Genomic DNA, 23,076 nt, shown 5'->3' with positions numbered 1-23,076 from the left:
ATTCCCCTCACAGTTTTCAATTCCTTTTTTGAGAGCTGTCACTTCCAGGCTGTGAATATGGTGCTACCCACTTCCCTCATGCCCCACAGAGAGGCCTGACAGCCCACATTAAGCAGGGCTTGAGCTCGCTGCCATGCCCCACATGACTGCAGCTCCACCACTGCTGTAGCAGCACTTGGACGCAGCTCCGCGAGGCAATTTTACTTCAGGGGTACAAAGGGGGATCTCCTCTGGCACCACTTGATGCAACCAGTGAGGATCTGGGGGACTCTGCTGCATCTTTGCAGCAGGTGCTTGAAGCAACTGCCTGTTAGGAGCACCTCCAAGGCTCGACGGTAAGAGATCAGATGTGCTCTGGCAGTGGTTTAGAACAGCCTGGTGTTTTGGGCAGGGAGAGAATGGTGCTCTGTCACCCATAACCACTTAAGCTGCCAGCACTGCTTTGCTGTACAGTAACTGGAGGCTTGACCCTTGCCAAGCAGCACAGCCTAGCAGCCCTCAGATTTTTGCTCCCCCAGCTTCAGGACACAGATGGCATAGCCCTTTGACCTCGTTTTCCTTTGCTGCTTGTCCCTTCTGCCCATGAGCTGACCTGTTCTCATTTTTGGCTTGGTTTGCTGCTTCCTGTGCCAGCTAAGTAACCCAGCCAACAACCTCTGCTCTCAGTGCAGGTGGAAAGTCCTATCCACAGGTAGCCAGAAATAAGGGGCGATTTGCATCTCATAGAGTCAGGACCAAAAGTCGTGGTGCTGTGAAGTGGATGTTTTTCGACAAAAAAAAAAAAAAAACAAAAAAACAACAAAAGGGAGATGCAGCTCTGCAGAGAGCAGGCAACAGCCGAGCCTGAGAACCGGGAGTTTGCGGTCCCCGTGCAACTGCGGGTGCTGCTGCCCTGCTCGGAGGAACTCTGCTGGGGGGAGGAACCTCCCCAAAGCACAAGGCAACAGGCGCCGGCCGCAGCCCTGCGGTGGTTCCGGAGAGCCCCAGCCACGGCAGGGAGGGAAAGCAGGGCGAGAAGGGCAGCGGGAGGCGGGGGTGCGAGGGCGGCTTTGCTGCCTGTGCTTTGCTGCTTTTGTCACGACGAGAGGGAAGAGGGTGGAGCTGCACCCGTGAGCATGGAGAGGTGCCTGAGGAGTGTTGACAGAGGTGGGTGACCAGGCAGGGCAGGGTGTACATCATCTGCGTGAGCTGCAGAGCCAGCTGGCACCGGCACGGTGGCACAGCTGGTGGTGGGCACGGGAAGGAAGGGGAACCACCCCAGCTGAGACAGAGCAAGAAGGAGCGTGGGCCCTTCACTCGGGCTCGGCAGCGGCATGTGCTTGTCCTGCCTTGTTATGTGTATGCAGTAATAAAATTTCCCCTTTAAGGCTGGGCTGAAGTTATTTTTACTTGTGGGGTGGTGACAGGAACATAGAACGGAGCTGGAGCTTTATGTTCTTACCTGATCTGCGGTGGAGGGGCGGACAGAGGAGGAAGGAAGCTCAGAAAAGGAGAGCGAGAGAGAGAAGGGAGCTCAAGGGAGGGGAAAAGAAAGCAGGCAGGGCATCCCCAGGGAGGGACTAGGGAGGGGAGCAGCTGGGGAAACTGAAAAAGAGGGAACGAGGGAAGGAGGGAGAGGAGTAAGGAAGGAGAGGTCCTCCGGGAAAAGCAAAGTGGCTCCGGGGAGAAGAGGGTCTGCAGGCATCCAATGTCAAGAACTGCTGAGGGGAGCTGAGCGTGTACAACCAAGCAGAGCAGCTTTGTGGTCTCTTCCTGCCTCTCAAGATGATGAAGAGACAGTTTAATTGGATGCGCCAGCAGCTGTCCCATCCCAACAGCACCATCAGGTAAGGACTTCATTGCCAGTACCACAGGGAGTGGGATACTTGGGGACTTGCACTGGGGCTGGACTGACCTCCCAGAGCTGGCAGCCTGAGAAAAGGGGAGAGGGGGCAAAAACTTTGGGGTTTAGAGCATCTTCAGCATAACTGCATTGGTGCTGCTCAGCAGTAAGTGATCCTCAAGCGCAGCCACCTCTCCCAGGGCCCACAGGTACTGCATTCACCAGGAAACTGGGCTTTCCCAAGCTTGGCTTCAACAGGATGTGGGGCAGTGGGGCAGTGGGGAGGGACCTTCCAGCCACATGCCCCAGGTGGTACAATGGCCAGGAGGGCGATCAGACCTGCCCTCCCTGCTGAGTCTGGGTGCACCACAGCAACCAAATGCCCTGCATAGCTCTAGCCAGCCCAGAATGCCCTTTAAGGAGAGGACCGAGGGTCCTCAGATGGACCCATGGAGGACTTACAGCTTCATACGAAACCTTCTGTCCCTGTCCTACCTCTGCCATTTCCTTCTTTTTCTCTTTGGCTTTCCAAAGCTCTCCACTTGCAAAACCCAGAACTGAAATTTCAGGGCTGGGCCCTCCCTGCCCAGCCCCCTCACTCTCTTTCCTACTGCCACCTCTGCAGGTTCCCAGCACTGGGTGGCTAAGTGGGACCAAGTGTGTCCCCTGAACCCCTGAGGTCCTTCAGCCAGCCCAGCAAATCAACCACAGGGAAGCAGCTCCTGTGTGCTGGTGACCTCTTGCTCTCCTTGCATTCTCTGCAATGGAGCGTGATATCCATTAGCATCCCTCTTCCCTCAAGATTTCTCATCTCTGTGACAGATGCACCTCCCTTTTGCTTAATGCCAGGCAGGCAACTCTCAAGCAGCTTGTGAAGTCCAACAGCAGGCTCTTCACCTGCTGCAGAGCCTCTCCTCTGTGGGCCATGATGGACCATGACCTCACATGATTTTGGTTGCCTTCAAACAAACCACCCACGTTTCCTGCAGCTCCACATCCTCATCCCACATTAGCTTTAGCAGGCAGTAAAAAGAGAGAAACATGAACTGAGGAAGCAGCAGCAGCAGATAAAAATCAAACAGGGTTCCTGGGACACAGCAATGATAGCAGGCTGTGAAGCAAGGCTTCCTCCATGGGAGGCATCAGGGAAGTTTTAGGGTCATGGTGGCTGGTGGGTTATGAATTTGGTTTTGAGCAGAACCATAGAAAGCTGGGTTTGCATAGGCATTTCTGGAAGGGCTGGTGTTGGTCTTGGACCCCAGTTTGACCACAAGGATACCCTTGCTCCCACACCAGTGTCCCCACAGCTGACTACCCTGGTCTGCAAAGACTGAGTGTGCCAGACTGCAACATCACTGCCCTGGATTCACCTTCAAGGGAGAGATGGGCAGTCAGGGGCAGTAAACATCCTGCTCCTGTGGCCCTGCTAAACACTCTGACTCCAAAAACACAGGTCACATCTGGACTTTTTGACTGAGCTGGAAACCCTGTCTGATGGGGTGTCCACCAGCCAGCAAATTTGGCTCCCTTGCCCTGCTCCTGCTGTTCCAGTTCTCTCAGGCTCATTCTACCCATAGCCTTGTATCTGATGGTCCAGGCTGTAGCCTGTGTCTCCTGTTCCCAGAAGCCTAAAGAGAGGCGGGTAGGATGCAGAAGGATCTGCCTTTCCAAGGAAGCTGAGTGGAGGTCATCCCCATTTGCTGATGGTTTCTTCTCCTTCTTCTGCAGAGCCCAAGAAGCAACTGAGCTCCTGTCAGAAGATTTGCTGCAGGTGAGGCATGGGCTGGGCTGGCAGACGTGTGTCTGCTTGTGCCTGGGTGTGGGAACCTGCCTCACTCCTGCCAGCATGTCCAAGTCATGGGGCTGGGACCTGCCTGCCTGCCCGAGGGTGATTTCAGGACCATGGTGTTAAGGGATTGGCAGGCTCCTGACACCAGGAAGGGCTTTCCCCCTTTTCACTGGACCAGATGCTCCAAGCTGTGGCAGGATGCTGGGCAGGTGCTGTGGTTTGACACTGGCCAAACGCTGTGCACCCATAAAAGCTGCTCACTCACCCTCCCCTGCCACAGCTGGGCAGAGAGGAAAAAAATTAATGAAGGCTTCATGAGTTGAGACAAGGACCAGGAGAAAACACTCCAAGGGCAAAACAGGCTAGACTTAGAGGTACAAAGTGAATTTATTGCTAACAAAATTATCCTCAGAGGAGGATAATGAGAAATAAAACAAGCCCTTAAAACACCTTTTCTTCTCCCAGCCTTTCCCTTCTTCCCACTGACAATGCAGGGGACAGGGCATGGGGGTTTTGATCAGTTCATCACCCGAGATCTTCTGCTGCTCAGGGAGAGGAGTCCTTCCCCTGCTACACCGTGTGGTCCCTCCCATGGGAGAGAGTTCTCTGTGAACTTCTCCAGCATGGCTCCAAATCTCACGAGCAGCAGTCCTCCCAAAACTGCTGCAGCATGGGTCACTCTTCCATGGGGTGCAGTCCTCCAAGGACAGGCTGCTCCATCCTGGAAGCAGGGGCTCCCTTTCTCCACCCGGTGTCCCCCTGGATCACAGCCTCCTCCAGGCATCCCCCCGCTCCAGCAGGACACCTCCTCCATGGGCTGTGGGTGGATATCTGCATTCCTGTGGATCCCATGGGCTGCGGGTGAATCTCTGTCCCCACATGGATCCCATGGGCTGCAGGGGCACAGCTGCTTCACCATGGTCACCACCACAGTCTGCAGGGGAATCTCAGCTCTGATACCTGGAGCACCTTCTCACCCTCCTTCTGCACTGACCTTGGTGCCACTGTTGTTTCTTCACGTGTTCTCACCTCCTTCTCTTCTCTGGCTAAAAAAAAGCTGTGTTCCCACTCTGTTATGATTTTCTTCCTAAATATGTTTTCATATTCATATTTCAGACACATTACCACCATCTCTAATTGGCCCAGCCTTGGCCAGCAGTGTGTCCATCTTCAGAGCCATCATGTCATGGTGGAAGCTTCTGGCAGCTTCTCACAGAAGCCACCTACATGGCCCCCTGCTACCAAAAACCAGCCTGCACAGCAGGCCATCCTCACCCAGGGCTGGGGAGTGGGGAAATGGCCTCAAGGTGTCCATGGTTGCCAAAATGGCTTCCCCAGTCCCATTTTCTGCCCCCAGATCGAGCAGAGGATTGAGCCGGCCAAGCGAGCAGCTCACAGTGTGTCCAAGAGGCTCCAAGCCTGCCTGCAGGGACCATGTGGCTCCGAGATGGACAAGCGAGTGGTGAGAAAAACCTTCCCAGCACAGCCTGTGCTCACCCCAGCTCTGTCCCTTGCCAGCCATGGGGATGCCAGGCCCCTGCTTTGCCAGCTTTGCCAAGCCCAGGTCCATTGTCAGCAGTGACCTCCAGCATGTGCTTGGGATGAGCAGAGCAGGGCAGTGCTCTCAGTCATCACTAATTTGGGACACTGCTGAAACAGAGACAATGTCTTTGCATTGAATAACCCTCCAAAGCCCTTGTTGTCTGTTTCTTCCCAAATCCCCGTGAATTCTGGCATCCATGGTGCCCTGTGGTGAGAAGCACCACAGTGTGGCCAGGCTCAGTGGTGTCACCACTTCTCTCCCAAACCCTTGGGTCTGTGCAGAAGAAGCTGCCCTTGATGGCTCTGTCCATGGCGATGGCTGAGAGCTTCAAGGAACTGGACACAGAGTCCAGCCTTGGGTAAGTACTGATGGGAAAAGGTGCCAGGGTGACCCCAAAAGATGCTAGATCCTGGTAGTGACACTGTCTTGGCTCAGGGGCTGGTATGGCTCAAACCATGTCCCCGGAGTTGGTGTTGCACTGGGAGAAGGGACAGCCAGCACCTTGAGCTTCTCATTGCAGAGTAGGGTCGGGGCTGGCTCAGGGTCCCACATGGGTACAGGCACAGTGGGGATGTTGGGTCAGAGAGGGGCATGGCTCCAGCCACAGTAATTTCATCTCTGTCCCACACAGGAAAGCCCTGGAGATGGGTTGCTGCATACAGAGCTCACTGGCCAAAATTGTGGCTGAGTTTGAGATTGCCCTGGAGCACTACGTCCTGCAGCCGCTCAACAAGCTCAGTGAGGTAGTCCTGGCTGCCCTACTGGCTGCACTCTGCAATTTCACCACTCCTTCCTGTGTCCCCAGGCCTCCCCCACTCACTCTGGCCCTCTCTCCCCCAGGAGGAGCTCCCCACCATCCTGAAGCGCAAGAAGACCCTCCAGAAGCTGATTTCTGACTGGAACACAATCAAGAGCCGGTATGGGGCACACTGCAGCCCTGGGGGCCAGGACATACAGACTACAGCCCCCAGACAGGCTGGGGGAGAGGAGGATAATTGTCCTGGGGAGTCAGTTTCCAATAGCTCTTCAGGAGCACCCATGCACCTCTGGAGGTGCATCCTGCTCTGGGCTCAGATGCTGATTTCATAGCACCAGACAGAAAGGCAGCTCTGCTGCTAAAGGCAGCAAAGTGCCCCTGTGCTGCTTGGTACACTGAGATCACCTTGTTCCAACTCTTGTCAGTGGTAGCCCTTGCCAGATTTCTCTGGAAGTCTGCATACCTGTTCTACCCAGCATTCCTGGAGGATAAATGTGCCTTTTCTTTCCCATCCCAAAGGCTGAACCAAGCTGCCAAGAGTTCCAGTAACAGCACTGGAGCTGGTGTTGGCCCAGGGGCATCTTCTGCTGCCAACAAACTGGAGATCTTGAAGGAAGAAGAGGAGGAGGTGAAGAGGAAGGTGGAGCAGTGCAAGGTGAGATGGTCCCTTGCTCTCTCCTATGGATTAGCTCCAGGGCTGCAGACCTGCCTTCCTTCTCCAGTCTTGTCTGAGGTGATCCCACACTGGGATGGATTGCAGCCAGCCAGCATGTCCTGCCCTCTGAAAGACAAAACAGAAGCAGGGAGATGGCCAAAGCCCAGGGAAGAAAAAGAGTAAAGGAATTCAAAGCACAAGCTGCTGCAGAGAGGAGGCTCCAGGGGCTAAATCAGGGAGCATATGGGGTCCCCTCAGGCTGGGAACCAGCTGAGCTAGGATCTGCTGTGGGTGGCAGGGAAGTTTCACATCAACTTTCTCCACTTCTGCCCTGTTTCTCTGAAAAGCCCAGCACCTTATCTGGCAGAGCTCATGAGCTCACTGGAGCTGAAGGTGCAACGCCCTCTTGTTCCTGAGCCACTTGTGCCAGGACCTTGATCATGGGGCAGGTTGCTGCCACTACTCAAACACAAGTAATGGAAGCAGGGAGAAAGCCCCACTGCACTGAGACCCTGTCTAGATTACTGGCAGGCCAGAAAGGCTTCATGAAGGTGTCTCCTCCTCCTCCTCGGGTGCCAGGGAGGGGATGGAAGATTACTCTTCTTTGTGTCTCCCTTCTCAGGATGAGTACATGGCTGACCTCTACCACTTCTCCACCAAAGAGGACATCTATGCCAACTACATCATCAAAGTAAGTTCTCTGTCTCACTTCTCTCCAGTGTGTGAACGTCAGCTGCAACATGTCAGAGCCTAGCTCCCCCATCCACACCAAGTGCCCCAAAGCAGGGCAGGGGACAGATCAAGGCATCAGCAGATGCCTATAGCTGGCCTTGCTCCAGGCACTGCAGGTTAATGCCACCACTAGCACCAAGTGCAAACAAGCAGCTTGTCCTCATGATACCCCTCTCCAATTTGCCCTCTACCCCTTACTACAGACACAGTCCCATGGACCCCAGGTGGCAGCTCCCTCTTTGCTCTGTCTTCATGTGGGTGCAATGTCCTGAGAATGGGCATCTGTCTTAGAGGAGCTGGTGCCAACTGAATGCTGTTTGCCTGTCCCCTGTTTGGCAGCTATTGGAAATCCAATCTCAGTATCACCGGCAGTCACTGGACTCTCTGGACACAGCTCTAGCAGAGCTGAGGGAAAGCCACAAGCAAACAGGTACCCTCTGGCTCTCCATGCAGCCTGGCAAGGGCTGCAGCTGAGCCCAGGGAATGCAAGTGTGGCCAGCAAAGCTGGAAAAGGCTCATTTTCCCTCCCTACACCTGCTGCTGCCTACCATGTAGGCTGGTAGGTTGAGTACCACAGCTTGACATGGGCTGGGGATGCTGCCTGTTCTGCCTCTGCCTGTAGCCAGCAAAGTTCAGCTTGGAGCTGGATGTTGCCATGGCCAAATGCTGGATGGTCCCAGTGTCCACCATCCCCCTTGGCATTTTCCTTCCTCTTCCAGAGCCTTCCTTCACGACAGACTCCCCAGTGGCAGGGTACTATGGCGTGTCCCTGGAGACACACCTCAAGAGCTTGGGCCGGGAAATTGCGCTTCCCATCGAAGCCTGTGTCATGATGCTGTTGGCTTCTGGCATGAAGGAGGAGGTAGGCAGTGCTCCAGACCCCCTCATCACCTTTCTCTCCTCAGATGCACTCCTCCCAAACTCAAAACTATTCCTTTCCCTCTTCATCCCATCCCCAGGGACTATTCCGGCTGGCAGCGGGCGCCTCAGTGCTGAGGAAGCTGAAGAGCAGCTTGGCCAGTGGCTCCAATGCCCTGGAGGAGTTTTACTCAGACCCCCACGCTGTGGCTGGTGAGTGCCAGCAAGGCAGGGTGGGGAGACATGATTGGGCAGTCCCTGCCATCCCTCAGCTGCCATCAGCTCCACTGGTTCCCCTCTCCTCCCAGGTGCACTGAAATCCTACCTGCGGGAGCTGCCACAGCCTTTGATGACCTTTGAACTCTATGAGGAATGGGTCAAAGTGGCCAGGTGGGTCCAGGCACTGGGGTGTAAATCCCTTGCAGGTCTCAAAAAGCCCCCAGCCAAGCCCCTCCATCCTTCCCAGCACTTGGAGCAGGGGTGCTTTGTCTCATTTGGGGAGATACGAACACAGTGCCTCTGTGGGTGCCTGCCTTCACTGCCCAGTAAAACAGGACATCTCCATCCCCAGAGTGATGGCCTGCATGGGGCAGCCAACACTGCCTTTCCTCCTTGTGCACTGTATCCCTCTCTGCCACAGGGAACAGGCTGAGGACCTTCTTCTCCTTCTCTCTTGCAGCCTGAAGGACATTGAGAGCCGCCTCCAAAGCCTGCGAGACACCTGCAGCCGCCTGCCCCAGGACAGCTACAACAATCTGAGGTGTTTTGTCAGAACAAGCAATCACCAGGGGTAGCCATCCCCTCCTCAAATCCCTACCTACTAAACCCTTGCCCTCCTTTCACCCCACAGATATCTGATCAAGTTTTTAGCCAAGCTGGCTGAACACCAGGAGGTGAATAAGATGACCCCCAGCAACATTGCCATTGTGCTGGGCCCAAACCTGCTGTGGTCACAGCAGAGCACAGGGTAAGGTCTGGTTTGAAGGGGTAGGTAGCAGCTCCTTAGCCCCAGCTGGGGGGCCCTGAAGGCAAGTGTCATGGCAAAAGCTGATTCAGCAGCATTTAGACTGATCTAAAGTATTTACATCTCTTCCATCCTCAAGTCCTGTCCCCTGTTCCCTTGCTCCCCATGCTGCACGTCTTCTCATCAAGCACATGTCCTCTTAGCCACTCTGCAAAGTGGTAGAGGAGTGGGCTGAGACCCAAAGCACTTGTGACATGGGTGGTTTTCAACACCACTGACCTCCAACACCAAACCATAACAGGACAGGGAAAAAGGCCCGTCACCCACACTGCCATGGCCCTTGGCTGGGCTGCCTTCCCTTCAGACCCTGACCTCTGCAGAATGAACACAAAAACCCATTTGAGGTTAATGCCCCCAGTGCCTTTTTCTGATGCTTCCCCCACCCCTGTTTCTCAGAGATCCCATGCAACTGGACTTGGCCTCGGTCTCCTCCATCCAGGCTGTGGTGGAAGCCCTCATCCAGAACGTGGACACTCTCTTCCCTGGAGGTAGGCTAGGGCATCACTTGGTGGGTCACAGCAGAGAGTGACAGGGAGAGGAAGGGAAAGGAACATTTCTCCATCTCCAGGAGGAGAGAAGCAGCAGGCTGCTCTGGGTCCCTGCTGTGGAGTCATTGCTCTGGGTGGCAGGGCTTCCTCACAAGATCTTCTCCTTTCTCTTCACCCAGAGGTAGATTTCAATGTGTCGGGCATGTTCGTGCCACCCACAAGCACTGGCCCTTGCAACACTGCCCCAGTGGAAGAGCCAACTCCTGTGACCCCTCCAGCCAGCACCTCCACCCTTTTGGATGGAGAGGTGTAAGTCTGATGGGAGCTAGAGGCTCTGGCTGTCCCAGCTCTCCCCATGTCCTTCTTCCCTCCTATCTCTCATCAAGGCCATGCCCTCACAGGTGGCTGCAAGGTGCCTTGCAGCCAGGACCAGCATGCCCAACCACAGCCTGACTTGCCCCATTCTCTGCACAGCACCTCCAGGGACCCTGAGGCCAGGTGCCAGCCAGCATCCCCAGCACAGCCCAGGCCATCTCCTGAAGCTGCAGGGCCACCAGCTCCGACGATGACTGACGCCACCACCCGCAAAGGTCAGGGTGCTCCACATGCTTGGGAAATGCACCCCCTCAGTGCCACCTCCTGGGGTTTAGTCATCATCCTGCTGTTCCCCAAAGTAGGCACTGGGGATGTCCTTGTCACCAAATGAGGGGGAAGGCCTCTGGCCAGGGCAGCATGGCCAGGATCCAGCCAAGATGGGACCAGGACATGGACGCAGTGTGTCCTCCAGTGTTGGGTTGAACACCTCGAGTAAAGAGGTGTCAAGTCTTTGTGAAGGGATGAGGAAAAAGCCCCCAGAAAAGCTAATGTGCGCTTGTGTCTTCAGGACAGGAGCCGGGCAAGGGGAGATTTGTCCGAGCACCTGTGTGCAGCCCCCTCTGCCCTTTGGAGATGACCCCAGCCCACCTCAGCTTTCTTTCCAGGCAAACGCCCAGCTCCGGCCCGACCCACAATGCCACCACCGCCCGTGACGCAGCCCCGGAGCGCAGCTGCCAGCCCCAAAGCCCTGCCACGCCGGGCGGTGCTCAGCCGAGCCCCCTCCGTCCCGCCGCCGCTGCCTCCGCAGCCAGCGCCCCGCCACAGCCGAGAGGCCCCGCCGTCCCCCGGGCCTGGCACAGCGGCTGCCGTGGACTGTGTGCCGGGAGCCACAGAGGAGGGGCAGCCTCTGCCTGCAGGAGGAAGCCCCCTGGCCACATCAGCCCCAGAAGGACAGCCCACAGAGAACTGAACAGGGTGAGGGGCGTGGGGGAATCACAGGTCGGGATCTGGCACCTCTCTGGGACCCAGCGGGTGCTGTGAAAATGCCAGGGTGGCCTGAGGGACAGCATCTCTTGGTCCTCCACCTTGTTCCCTGGGCTCACACCACCTGGCATGCTTTGCCTGCCTTCTCTAACTCTCCCGTCTCCGTCTCCACCTCCCCACACCACTGTGTCCCTGCTGGAGCCCAGCCACCAGCCAGGGCCCAGATCCCTGCCCAGATCCCCCACTGCAGGCCCAGACACTGCCTGCAGCTCTTGGGCCACTGTGGGCATTTGTGGATGATTCCAGCCCCACCTTGCCTTAAAATGCATTGCCCTAGGAACACACAGATGGATATATATAAATACATATACATATATAGACAGATAGGTAGATTTGAAATGCATGTTCTATTAGGAGTGGCTGAGGGAGCGAGGGTTGTTTGGCCTGTAGAAGTGGAGGCTCAGGGGTGACCTGATCACTCTCTACAACCCCCTGAAAGGCAACAAGAGGCCATAGTCACAAGCTGCACTGGCGAGGTTGGACATTAGCAGGAATTTTTTCGCAGTAAATGATTAGACACTGGGATGGGCTGCCCAGGGAGGTGATGGAGTCACCGTCCCTGGAGGTGTTTAAGGAAAGACTGGATGCAGCACTCAGTGCTGTGGTGTGGTTGACATGGTGGTGTTCGGTCACAGGCTGGACTCGATGATGTTGGAAGGCTTTTCCAGCCTAAGTGGTTCTATATACTTTGCCAATATTTCAGAAGTTGGTGTCAAAGTCGCAGGCCGGTGTGAGTAGGGCACACTGGGCAGTCTGAAGAGCTGGAGGGTGTAGCCCGGGGGGCCGCAGCGGGGAGGAGAGGCGGCGGGAGCGCGGCCGGGCCATAATGGCGACCGCGCCGCCACAGGCCCCGGCGGCCGGCAGGGGGCGCTGCGCGGCTGCGCGGGCTCGGCGGGGGCGCCGGCCGGGCACGGCGGTTCCAGCCAATGGGCGGCGCGCCCGCGGCTGTCCCCGCCCCCTCCCCGCCGCTGCCGCCACTTTGGGGGCGGGGCCTTTCCCCGGGAGCGTTGGGGTCTCCCATTGGTGGCGGTGGGCGGGCGGGGGGCGATGATTGGCTGCGCGGCGGGGCGGGGCGCGGCGGGGGGCGGCGATTGGCCGCGCGCGGGGCGGGGCGGGGCGGCCGGCGGGCTGCGGCGGCGGCGTCGGAGGCATGGCGAGCTGCCGGCGGCTGAGCGGCGCGGGGCTGCGGGAGGTGCTGGGCCCGGCGCAGGGGCTGCTCTTCGACTGCGACGGCGTCCTGTGGGCGGGCGAGCGCGCCGTGCCCGGCGCCCCCGAGCTGCTGGAGCGGCTGCGGCGCAGCGGCAAGGCCGCCCTTTTCGTCAGCAATAACAGCCGCCGCTCGGTAGCCGAGCTGGAGCGGCGCTTCACCCGTCTCGGCTTCCGCGGCGTGCGCGCCGAGCACGTCTTCAGCTCCGCGCTCTGCTCCGCGCTCTTCCTGCGCCAGCGCCTCCTCGGCGGCGGCGGGAACGGGGGCGGCGCCGGCCGCGTCTTCGTGCTGGGCGGCGAGGGGCTGCGCGGCGAGGTGCGCGACGCCGGGCTGCGCCTGGCGGGCGAGGGCGAGCCGGCTCCCGGCGAGCCGGTCCGCGCCGTCCTGGTGGGCTACGACGACCAGTTCACCTTCGCCAAGCTGGCGCAGGCCTGCGGCTACCTGCGCGACCCGCAGTGCCTGCTGGTGGCCACCGACCCCGACCCCTGGCACCCGCTCAGCGACGGCCAGCGCACCCCCGGTGAGCCCGCGGCCCGCCCCGGGGGGAAGCGGCTGGTGGCGGGGGTGGCCTCGGGTGGGCTTCGCCGTCCAGGTGCGGGCAGGGCGAGCGGGGATGCCCTGGCACGAAGCAGCGCTGCCAGCATCCCGCTCGCCTATCCGTGGCGGGTCCCGGGGCGCTGAGCTTCCCGCGGCTACTTGTGTCCCTCCTCCTTCCCTCCCTGCAGGGACTGGCAGCCTCACGGCCGCGGTGGAAACGGCTTCGGGCCGCAAGGCGCTGGTGGTGGGGAAGCCCAACACGTACATGTTCGATTGCATCGTGGAGCGTTTCGGGGTCGACCCGTCCCGCACCCTCATGGTGGGAGACCGTCTGGAGACAGACATCCTCTTCGGCAAGAACTGCGGCCTCGCCACCATCCTCACCCTGACAGGCGTTTCCCGCCTGGAAGAGGCGCAGGCCTACATGGCCAGCGACAGCGCCGCTGCCAAGGATCTGGTGCCCAATTATTACGTGGACAGTATTGCAGACTTGATACCGGGCCTGGATGAGTAACGGGTTGTACATGTGAGGGCAGAGGGGTCAGATTCCCCATCCCAGATCTCCATCTGTTCCCATTTCTCTCTCACTGCCCTATTCCCTCAATTTCTGGTTTGTTCATGTGCCAACATCCTTCTTTGGGGGCAAAATGGGAAGGGGGATTGGCAGGAGGGGCCAGGTTTACGTTGACTCCATTCTGCTGAGAGCTGTCCATAATGGACAGTCCTTTTCTCCCTCATTGCCAGCTGCCAGCATCTTTGGGAGAGAGCTGGGGGCCTTGAGGCTGCTGGGGGGATGTCAAATCAGTGTCTGTGTGGCCTCTCCTCCTGCAGGGGTTCAGGACTGGCTGTTTTAGTATTATTTTCACTTGGATAACCAGTGGCGGCCTTTTACTGCTGTCCTTTGGCTTGTAGCTCTTGACTTCTGAGCTGCATCCCTGCAGTCCTTGTGGCACCCCGTCTTGCCAGGGGACTGACTGGCACTGCCACCCACCTGGTGTCTATCAGTGCCAGGGCATGTGGAAGGAGTGTGCCAGAGCTCTGGAATCATGCACGAGTGCATCTCTGCCTCCCACAAGTGAAAGAGAGCACTGCCTCATCTCTTCACTCCCCTATTCCTTAGAGATGTTTCCCCCACTACCCCCCTGCCCCGACCCAGTTAATAACTGTGCCAGTGTCCATCTGAGGGGCAGACAAGACTGGTTTGAGGGGTTTTTTTCTGTGCCAAACAGACAAGCTGTGACTGCACACAGTGAGTCTGCAGTTGTACCTTGTTTTCAAGCACCCCTTCTGAAGGGGCTTGTGAAGGACAGAGGGCTCCTAGACCATGACAACACAGCACTAGTGAACTGTATGACTCTCCCTGGCTGCCCCTTCTCAGTTGGATTTTGTCATAGTACAGTGAGAGAAAAGTGCTGATGGGGGTCTGTGCTCCAGCTGCTGGTGTGCAGGTGAGATGGTGATGGTGTTGTCACTGCTGTGAATGTGTCACAGTCCTCAAAATCATTCCTTGCTGCTTTGTCTTTTTACGGTTTTTTAATTTCTTGATCTAATTTATCAAAATTATTTATTGTTCAGATATTGTATTATTTGTATAAATTATGCTGACTGCACCAAGGGGACAGAAGGCAGTGCCTTTGGGCATCCCTTACTGTCCATGTCCCATGTTGATGTTCTTACACTCACTGTGTCTCTGTATATAATAAAGTGTGAACAAAGGCTGGAAATTACCTCTCTTTTTTCACTCATGGTCCCATCAAAATGAAACTGCCTTCTGTATCTTTGAGTCCTCACAGGTGAGGACGTACAGGACCTTTCCTCACTCAAGGGGGTGCTGCTGGGTAGTTAAGGCAGTGGGTATTCTGGTTGTCTTTGTCTGCTGGGTGCTGGATCACTGGTGTCTCAGAACCAGGTGGAGGTGGCTGGTGGGGCTATGGTGTGGGGCACAGGGTCCACACTTGGGCCTGTGAGAGATGCAGCCCTTGCCAGCAGCATTTCCATTTCACAGCATGGGGGATTCATTGCTGGGGAACTTCTTGTGCACCTGAATGCTGTCCTGAAGGTGGACCCCAATGATCTGTGTGGCCTTGCTGGGGTAGGGCTGAGGTGCCATCTGTTGTGTGCATAGATCTTGCAGGGGGCTGAGAACTGCCCAGGTGAGGTTTTGCTGTGACCCTTCTTGACTTTGCTGTGCTTTAAGTGGCAGGGAGGTGGCTGTCACCATATCCCTGGAGTGACCTTAACCAAACTACAGCCTGCCCTGTCCTAGGTTTGTCTGTAGTCCCAGCCCAGAGGGAGAAAACTGATTGGGTAAGAAAAGTTGGAAGTGACTCAAATGTATTTTGCCCCCATTCCTCACAGAGGAGCCAATTCTCCCCTTTGTCTGTCAGAACTCTTGAACTGCTGTTAGTGGCAACCAAGCATCACATCTTCCACTTGAGAGATCAGCATTTAATGTTCAGTAACTACACTCTGTGTAAGGTAGTGCAGCGTCAGCTCATGTGGGAGAATTGGATGCAGCTTTTTGTTCCTAGGATAGTTCCAGGTACTGAGTGCCTTTTTGTTCCTCATTGTTTTTCTGGTTTGGTTTTTGTTTTGTTTTGTTGGGTTTTTTTCCCCAAAATAACCTAGGAAACAGCCTTCTGAAATAAAAGAAGCTCCAAAGAGCCTTCTGAAGACTGCCTCTCATCCTTATCTGTTCCCTTTCTATATGACAGTTTCTGTCTTCAGTCTATCCCATCTCAAATTAGGCCACTAGAGGACTGAGAGTCCCTTAATGAGTACTTGACCAACACTTGCATCATTTAAGTAGAGCAAGATTGAGACCTGATGTGTCTGATTACTTGGCTTGCCAATCTAGAGATACCCAGACCCTGCTTTATTTTTCAGAGCTCTCAGTTCTTGTATCAGGCTGAAATTTGAAGCGCTGTTGTTGTGACTTTGGGGCCACAGCTGGAAATGCTCAGTATGGCTGCAAATTTCCCAGGCTGAGTTGGTTACATGTGGGTGTACAGAGAAGACTGTACACAGTGAGAACATCCTCAGGACATGTCCCCTTTTTTCTAGAATGCTTTGAGAGGAAACATTTGTCTGCTCTGTTCTTTCCAGTTCTCCCAGACAGCAGATAGGATGCTGGAGGCTGTAGTCTCCCAGGCTGGCACACTGAAAATGAAACAGGAAATCCAGTAGCTGGTCAGAGTGTTCCAACCTGTGTTTGGGCCCTCTCCAAAGATACTTTGGAGTTTGTCCTTTGGATTCCAAATGGTGAGCATGCAGAGTAGGTTTTTTTTTTCCTGTGACTGCTACTGAAAACAGAGCTTGGCAGAGGTGACAGCTGATCCCTATCTCTTGTGACCATGTAACTTCTTTTCATCTGGTGTGTCTCTCCATGAGGGCTTTGCTATGAAGCAGAGGTGGACTTGGAGCAGAAGGGTTTATCCGTCCTTCCCTTAGTCCATCATGTAGGTGAGGACATTAGGCAGGGGTGACTTCTGTCCTGTAAACATCAGTGCAGCTGCTCCTGCTCTGAACAGGGATGGAGCAGCACTGTAGGGGTCCATCAGGTCTGCCAGGCTTTGGTTTTGTTTGGTTTCCCTCCCTACTATCACTCCTGCATGTGATGAATGTGCGTGTGAGCAGATCTCGTTAGGAAACTTAGACTGAGAGCACCCCTGGGGGCGATGAGCTCCCTATCCAAGCCTGTCAGACATCCATTCAGCCACTGACAGTAAGGGCTCTGTGATCCTTGTGGGGTTCAGGCTTTGGTTCCATCTGGAATAGGTCTGGTAGGGCTGCAGATAACATCTGCAGTTGAAATTGAAAAAAGCAACGGTTCTTGCCTAAGTCAGCTGATTCCTTCTTGTCTAGCACAGCTTTTCTTCTTGGGCTGAGTGTTTAGGGAAGCAGTGCAGTTGCCAGGGAGGACAGGGCTGTGAAGTGTAGAGCTGTGGCAGCACACAGGAGGTGGAGCAGATGGGAAGCCCCACTTGGTGTAGTGTAGGAAAAGGTATTTATTTTCTCATCCTCAGAAAACCGCATTGCCCTTTCCTGCTGTGCAACAGAGACAACACCAAGACAGTTGTTCTATTACACCAGAAAACTCCTATCCTTCATCCCTAAGTGCAGTTACTGTGGCAACAGTAACTGGATGATGTCAGCTGCAACCTGCTGAGCACTGCCTGCTCTGGGCAAGGCTTCAGTCCCTTAGTCATCCTCGTGCCTCTTCTCTGGGCTCCCTCCAGTATGTCTCTGCCTCTAGGTAGCCCAGACTCGACCCACATTGGACCTCAGGTCCTTTTCTGTCATGCTGCTTTCCAGCTGGGTGGCCCCCCATATTTATTGGTCCCTGGGGTCATTGTTTCCCAGGTGAAGGACTTTACACTTCTCCTCATTGAATTTTTTGAGTCATTTTGCCAGCTTATCAAGATCACTCTGGATGGGACCACAACCTTCTGGTGTGTCAGCTGCTCCTCCCAGTTTTGTGTCACCAGCAAATTTGCCTCATCTTACAGTTACTAATGAAGATGCTAAACAAAATACCCAGTATTGACCCCTTGGAGGACACCCCTAATTACAAGCCTCCAGCTAGACTTTATGCCACTGATCAGCATTCCTTGGGCCCAGCTGTTCACAGTTTCCTGTCCACTTCCCTGTTTCCTCAGCCAGCTCATTCTTCCATTGTCTTTTCTAGGGGAATTGTCAATTGGTCAAGTGACTGACACTTCAGGAAGACAAAAAATGGGCCCAAAGATATTAATTGGTGAGTAGATGCCTTTAATGTGAGGAACTAGAGATCATCCTGGCTGTTGAAGTTGTTAATGTTCAGCCACATGACATGGTAATAGAACTGGGAGAATTTGAAGGTGTTGAGACTGGCAGAACAGAGGAGGTTTTTTTTTGCATGGGAAAGTGCCTCCAGAGCCAAGAAAGGATCCTGATCCCAAGAGCTGGCTTGATACTTGCCCAACCTGATGTGAGAGTCCCCCTGTGCCAAGGCAGGCGGCTCTGGCGCCGCCCTGTCCCGCAGCAGCTGGAGCAGGGAGGAGGAGGAGAGCAGCAGCAGCCTGTTACTGCCTGCCCTGGTGAACCAACCAGCATTTACTCTTCCTCCAGCAGCAGTGTGTGTAAAAGTCCCCTCTCTGCAGCATAGCTTCCCTCTCCTCACTCTTTACTCACTGTCCCCTCCCCACCATAACGTGGGTTTTCAAGTTTTCCTTTGCCATCTCTCTATCATTATCCTTTTTTTTTTTCCTTCCTTACTGCTGCCTCATTTGCTCTATGGACTCTGACCCCAGAAACTCAGCAGGCAGCCCAGGAGAATTACATGGCTATGAACATCTAGGAACTGCTGCTGTTGTTGGACTCTGCCTGGGAATTGTCTTGGATAATGTATTGGAAGTGCCCCTGGCAGACAAGCTGTTTTGGTGTTCCTTATACTCCCTGGGAGATGCTGAACTTGCTGAGGGCAATTAAAAACCATTGAGGCCTCCACCAGCTTTCAGAGTTACACTGGTCTTTGTAGCTTCAGTACACCACTGCAGCAAAGCCCTGTCAGCTCTGTAAGCCTTCAGCATGGAGACAAGGGAGACATGATGCCAGAAACATTTCCAGATCACAGGGCAGCTGCCTGTGACGATCCAGGTTGTTCTGCCCTGTTGATCTAGCCTGCTGCATGTGCAGCTCCAGCAACTAGCAGTTTCCAGTCTGTATAGGATATTGCTGAGCACAGAGATGCTCTCTTCTGTGGGTAAGAGAAACCTGTCCATTAAATGGACACAGTTGTCCATCAGGTCACTCAAAAGTCCTGTGCCAGCCTTTCTGCCCTTGCCTGGCTTCCACAGAAGTTGGACAGAAAGTGGTACCTGGGTAAAATTTATGGCAGGAATTGCTTCTGTACTTGACCTGTTTCAAGCAAGATAAAACAACTCAGATCTGTGTTTCTCTTTCCTCCAGGTACACTCTACTGTCATACTACAGCTGCCTATGTGCAGGTTAGGTAGTTTATTCCTGCAGCATAGAAGCCAGAGGAAACTGAGTCTTTGTGGGCTGTAGATTAGAGATTTCCCACCTGCTGGAACACCATGATTATGGCTCTGGCAAGGATTCCTTCATGGAACAGAGGTCCTCCTGACTTGGTGCCCTTTTCTACCTGAGTATTTGGAGGCTTTTGATTCAGCTGGGTTTGGGCAGATCCTGAGAGTGACAGAGCAGTGCCAGTCCCTATTTGTGCACTTGCCAAGGCTGAGGGTAGATGTGTGAAGAATATGCCATTCTGTTCAGCACTCCAGTACAACCAGAGGACCATGTACCTGCCACAGTCTTGGTTACCTGGAAACTGACACAGCTCATGGAACAGGGTGGCCCTACTCCTCCAGTGGAGAGTGTAGGCTGTGTTTAGGTTGTTTCATGATGCTCACTGCCTTGCAATTCATCACATCTCATTAGCTGCCTTCCCACAACAATTTCAGGGCTGAAAGGACCTATGTCATTGAGCAATCCCACACTTAGTTTGATTCCTGTTTGGCCATAAGCAGCTCTGAGTGCCCTTGAGCCAATGCTGCTGGAAATCTGCCTGTTGGTTTGGTTTTTGAGCTGCTTTCTCATCAGTTATGTGTTGGAGCAGCCTGGCATTAAGGAGTCTCAGAAGAGCTTCCTACAGAAGTAGTCTCCTCTTGGTCACTTGTCACCTGCTAATGACCCAGCAGCAGTAGAACAGTCCTAGAGGAGCATATCTGATCCTCAGGTCCACCCAGGGACTGGGATGCTGGTCATTGCAAATAGCACAAGGTCCTGGTTGGCACACCCTTTAAGTCATGGGATCTGAGGCAGACCCCAGAGTCCTGCTTGCTGATGCAATTCAAATCTCTGTCATTACTCCTTTGGGTGTGTTATAAGTTTTCCAGGACAGCATGTCCAGCAATGAGACACAAACAGCATCAGGAAACCCTGTCTGATTCCTGTAGTGACTTAGAAAGAGATACATCTACCTAGAAAAGGAGTATGTGAATTACCCTGGGACTTTTTCTGACAGCAAGCCTCCAAACTCAGAACATGGAGGCATCCTGTCTTATATTCATAATTCCCCCTTTTTTCCTGGCAATGTTCTGCAATGCAGAGGAGTATGACACCTGCAAAGGATCATCCTTATATGCTCCTTGTCTCTTGAACTTGGATGATATGCTAGGTGCAATAAGTAAATTAGACAACCCTGGTGAGGCATCAGTCTAGGGATCTCACCATCCCATCCCCTGGAATATTGTTCTTTAGGCTGAAAATAAACCTTGAAGTAGGAGGTTCCTGTATTGTGCTCCCATTATGCTGGTTGCAGTTAATTGAAACCAGATTTTTCTTCCATTTCATAATATTCAGATGAAATATTCTCTTTCTATTTACCTCTCTGTTACCACTACCAGGAGCTCCACTGCCTGACTATTCCCTATATAACAGTGTGAGTTGTGCATCTCTGCCACCATCCAACCCTTCAAGACCAGCTGTTACCCTGTCCTTTAGCACACAGCTGGAAGAGGCCTCGGTGCTGGGCAGGGTAAGAGACAAAAATACAACTGATTAGAAACAAGTGCAGCTGAAATTGCTTTCCAGCAAGACCTCATTCTGGCTGTTGCCTGAGCCTACTGTCTGTCTGTCTGTCTCAGTAGGAGGAAAGGAGTGGGAGGTTCCACATCAGAGTTTCTCTGTAGATCTATAAACCAAACACAAGCTGGAGCTGCAAAAACCTCAGTTATTTTCACATCAGACCGATGCTCAGCAATAGGAATGCTCTTACATTCAAGAGACAGGAGAGGAGGCTTGCCAGGCAGGGCTGAACAGCTGAAGGTTGGAGAGCAGAATGGGATGGTGTGGGGTGTCATACCAGCTGATACCAGAGAGCTCACAGAAAACATGGGTTGATAAATGGCAGCTGGTTGAGGAAAGAGTGTAAAATCCTGTCACTCTGCACATTCAATCTTGCATTCCTCTGACTTGTTCAACAAGACCCCTTCCCAAGAGCTGAAAAGCTGGATTTATACCCACAGATACTTTTGGCTGTACTTGGGGTGTCAGCTTCTTTTACTAGACATTGTTGACACTGCAGGGCCCTAACTACTGCTGTCTCCCTGGCTGCAGCCAGCCAGCCTGCAGCTGCAGCTCCCTGCTCCAGAGCTGTTTCTCATCACAGCTCATTCTTACTGCAGCCCACAGCTCCAGCCGGCAGCGGCTTGGTCACGCAAGCGTCTCTGCTCAGGAGAGCTTGGTTGCTGGCAAGCACAAGGCTGTGTCCTGGAGAGCAAATGGCACACAATGTGGCCAACAGCCCTGCAGTCTGCATCCAAGTCACAGCTCTCTTTTGTGCATGCTTAATCAGCTCCTTCTGTGCCAGCCGTTTTCTGTCATACTTCCAGGGGACCATGTCCCCCACCAGTGCTCTATAGTTTAATTGCTGTGGATGTATGCTTCCAGTTTGCACATTATTCTCCTCTCAAAAGCTGACATATGCAGCACTCTTCATCCATTCCTGATGAACACCAGATACCCTGCTTGCTGCTTTACTCTGCTCCATCAGCTTCCTCACTACAAGGGTCTCATCTTCTATTTTTCAGAACCGTAGCACATTGGTTTTGCCCTTCCAAGTCAAAGTGAAAAAGGATGCAATCTGTTCAGGCACTGATGTAAACCCCCTTAGCAGCAGTTTCAGGTATTAAATCTCTATGAAAGGAGCAGGATGGGAGAAACATCCACACCCATCTGCAATCCCTTCTGAGGCATACAGCAATCCCAAACACATGTGCAGTGCCCATTTCCAGACTCACACGAAGGGCAGTGATCAATCCAGTGGGTGAGAAGCCAGATTGCACAGAACAGTGCCCCTTCTCCTCTGCAGCTACACAGGGCTGGCCAGGGAGGGGAAGGAGAGCACCTGGGATGCTGAGAAGCTTCATTAATGCAAACTTGATGATGTAATGGCAGTCTTCACCTTCATCCCAACTCACTCACTGGTGCCCAGCAGGTTTGCCCTCGAGGGGTGATGTTTCAACAGGAGGCCACAGACACTTAGCCAGAGCAGGGCAGCTGCCACACCCCTGAGGCTGCCACCACAGCATGCCCAGCTATCCCAGCCCATCTCAGAGCTGTGGTCACAAGTCCCACAGGCACAGCCAGCAGTGGAGCTGGGCTTGGCACCCTGGTGCAATGCAGAGAGGGAGCTCATTGCACTTCCTCAGGCAGAGCTGAAACCTGCCAGCTGGGCAAAGGCTTGCTGGGGAGCTGGAGCCTGTCAGTGCTTGTCCTGGTTGCAGACAGAGGAGGACAGGGACTTGGTCCACCTGCAGCCAGGGTGGTGTTGAGATGTCACCAGCAGTGGGAGCCAGGGGAGCCACCTGTGCAAGGTGTGGGTGAGAGGCAGGCTTTCATCCAGGCACTCAATTTTTCTGTGATAATAGCCAGTGTGCCAGCACTCTGCAAAATGTAGTGTCAAAATTGATTTTGGTGGCCTATGGGAGGGATCCAGTGATGTATGGGGAAGAGCTGCCTCGAGAAGTCTCAGGATCCCTGTTCTCATCCCAAAACACTGCTTGCTCCCTGTGACCAGGCCAGCTCTGACTTTCTCTTGTGCTACATGCTTAAGCCTGCATTCCTATCAGCACTGCTGGTGCTGCTGAGATCTGATCCATGACAGTATGACAGTGCTGGATGATTCTCTTTAGCAGATATCATGCTGTTTCTGGAATCATGTGTGCACAACCCAGAAGACTGAACAGCATTGTATTAAAAAGGAAAGTAGGAAACAAAAGCAGTGCATTCCATGTTTCAGCCTCTTGGAGGGACTAAAAAGTATACTATCTCTAGAAATACTACAGAAAGCAAAAAATATATATAAGCTCAGCTGTGAAACATAATACATGTCCTGCTTCCTGGCTTCTCTTGGGATTCATCCCTCCCTGTCCACTGCAGGTACCCATGCCCTGGCACAGTTCTGGGGCTCTGCATGGCTGGGCTGAGGCACCCTTCCTTGTGCCCTCAGCACAGAGGGAGGCCCTGCAAACATAGAGGGGTGTCATTCTGCCTTTGGCAGACCTGTGTCAGGCCAAAAAAATCCCAAAGGACGCAAACTTTTCTGAACTGTGTGTGTCTCCCCGATAAAGGGAGAGCAGATGGCCAGCAAACCAGACCATCCCATCTTCAACAGCTCTCACCCCCTGCCCAGAGACAGCTCGTGGCACATTATTTGCCAAGAGCCTGCCTTTCTCAGAAAGTGTCCAGTCTCCCCATGGACAGTATCACTCAGAGCCAACCCTCATGCCTGAAAGAGCA

The 23,076-nt window shown here is 54.1% G+C and overlaps 2 protein-coding genes across 4 annotated transcripts; both read left to right on the top strand.

The window, feature by feature from the left end:
• The first annotated feature begins 252 nt into the window (after positions 1–252).
• On the top strand, positions 253–11,605 carry SH3BP1 (SH3 domain binding protein 1). 3 transcript variants are annotated; one of them, XM_079303885.1, is made up of 18 exons: positions 253–1,826; positions 3,551–3,593; positions 4,969–5,073; positions 5,436–5,512; positions 5,786–5,897; positions 5,995–6,071; positions 6,431–6,566; positions 7,189–7,257; positions 7,638–7,728; positions 8,018–8,160; positions 8,258–8,369; positions 8,465–8,546; positions 8,836–8,916; positions 9,007–9,123; positions 9,577–9,668; positions 9,848–9,977; positions 10,143–10,258; positions 10,649–11,605. In XM_079303885.1, the coding sequence occupies exons 1-18, from the start codon at positions 1,765–1,767 to the stop codon at positions 10,951–10,953; spliced, it is 1,950 nt and encodes a 649-aa protein (XP_079160011.1). In that variant the 5' UTR covers positions 253–1,764; the 3' UTR covers positions 10,954–11,605. The 3 variants fall into 3 exon arrangements, with proteins under 3 accessions (XP_079160011.1, XP_079160013.1, XP_079160012.1); XM_079303887.1 differs by lacking the exon at positions 3,551–3,593; XM_079303886.1 differs by lacking the exon at positions 8,836–8,916.
• A 508-nt stretch (positions 11,606–12,113) lies between these two features.
• PDXP (pyridoxal phosphatase) lies at positions 12,114–14,495 on the top strand. Its single transcript, XM_079303897.1, has 2 exons — positions 12,114–12,754; positions 12,960–14,495. Exons 1-2 carry the CDS (start codon positions 12,178–12,180, stop codon positions 13,283–13,285), a joined length of 903 nt encoding a protein of 300 aa, XP_079160023.1. The 5' UTR covers positions 12,114–12,177; the 3' UTR covers positions 13,286–14,495.
• Positions 14,496–23,076: the final 8,581 nt, after the last annotated feature.

The sequence above is a fragment of the Erithacus rubecula genome (assembly GCF_903797595.1).
Source record: "Erithacus rubecula genome assembly, chromosome: 4".
NCBI classification, from domain to species: domain Eukaryota; kingdom Metazoa; phylum Chordata; class Aves; order Passeriformes; family Muscicapidae; genus Erithacus; species Erithacus rubecula.
This window is presented reverse-complemented; position numbering and strand designations above follow the sequence as displayed.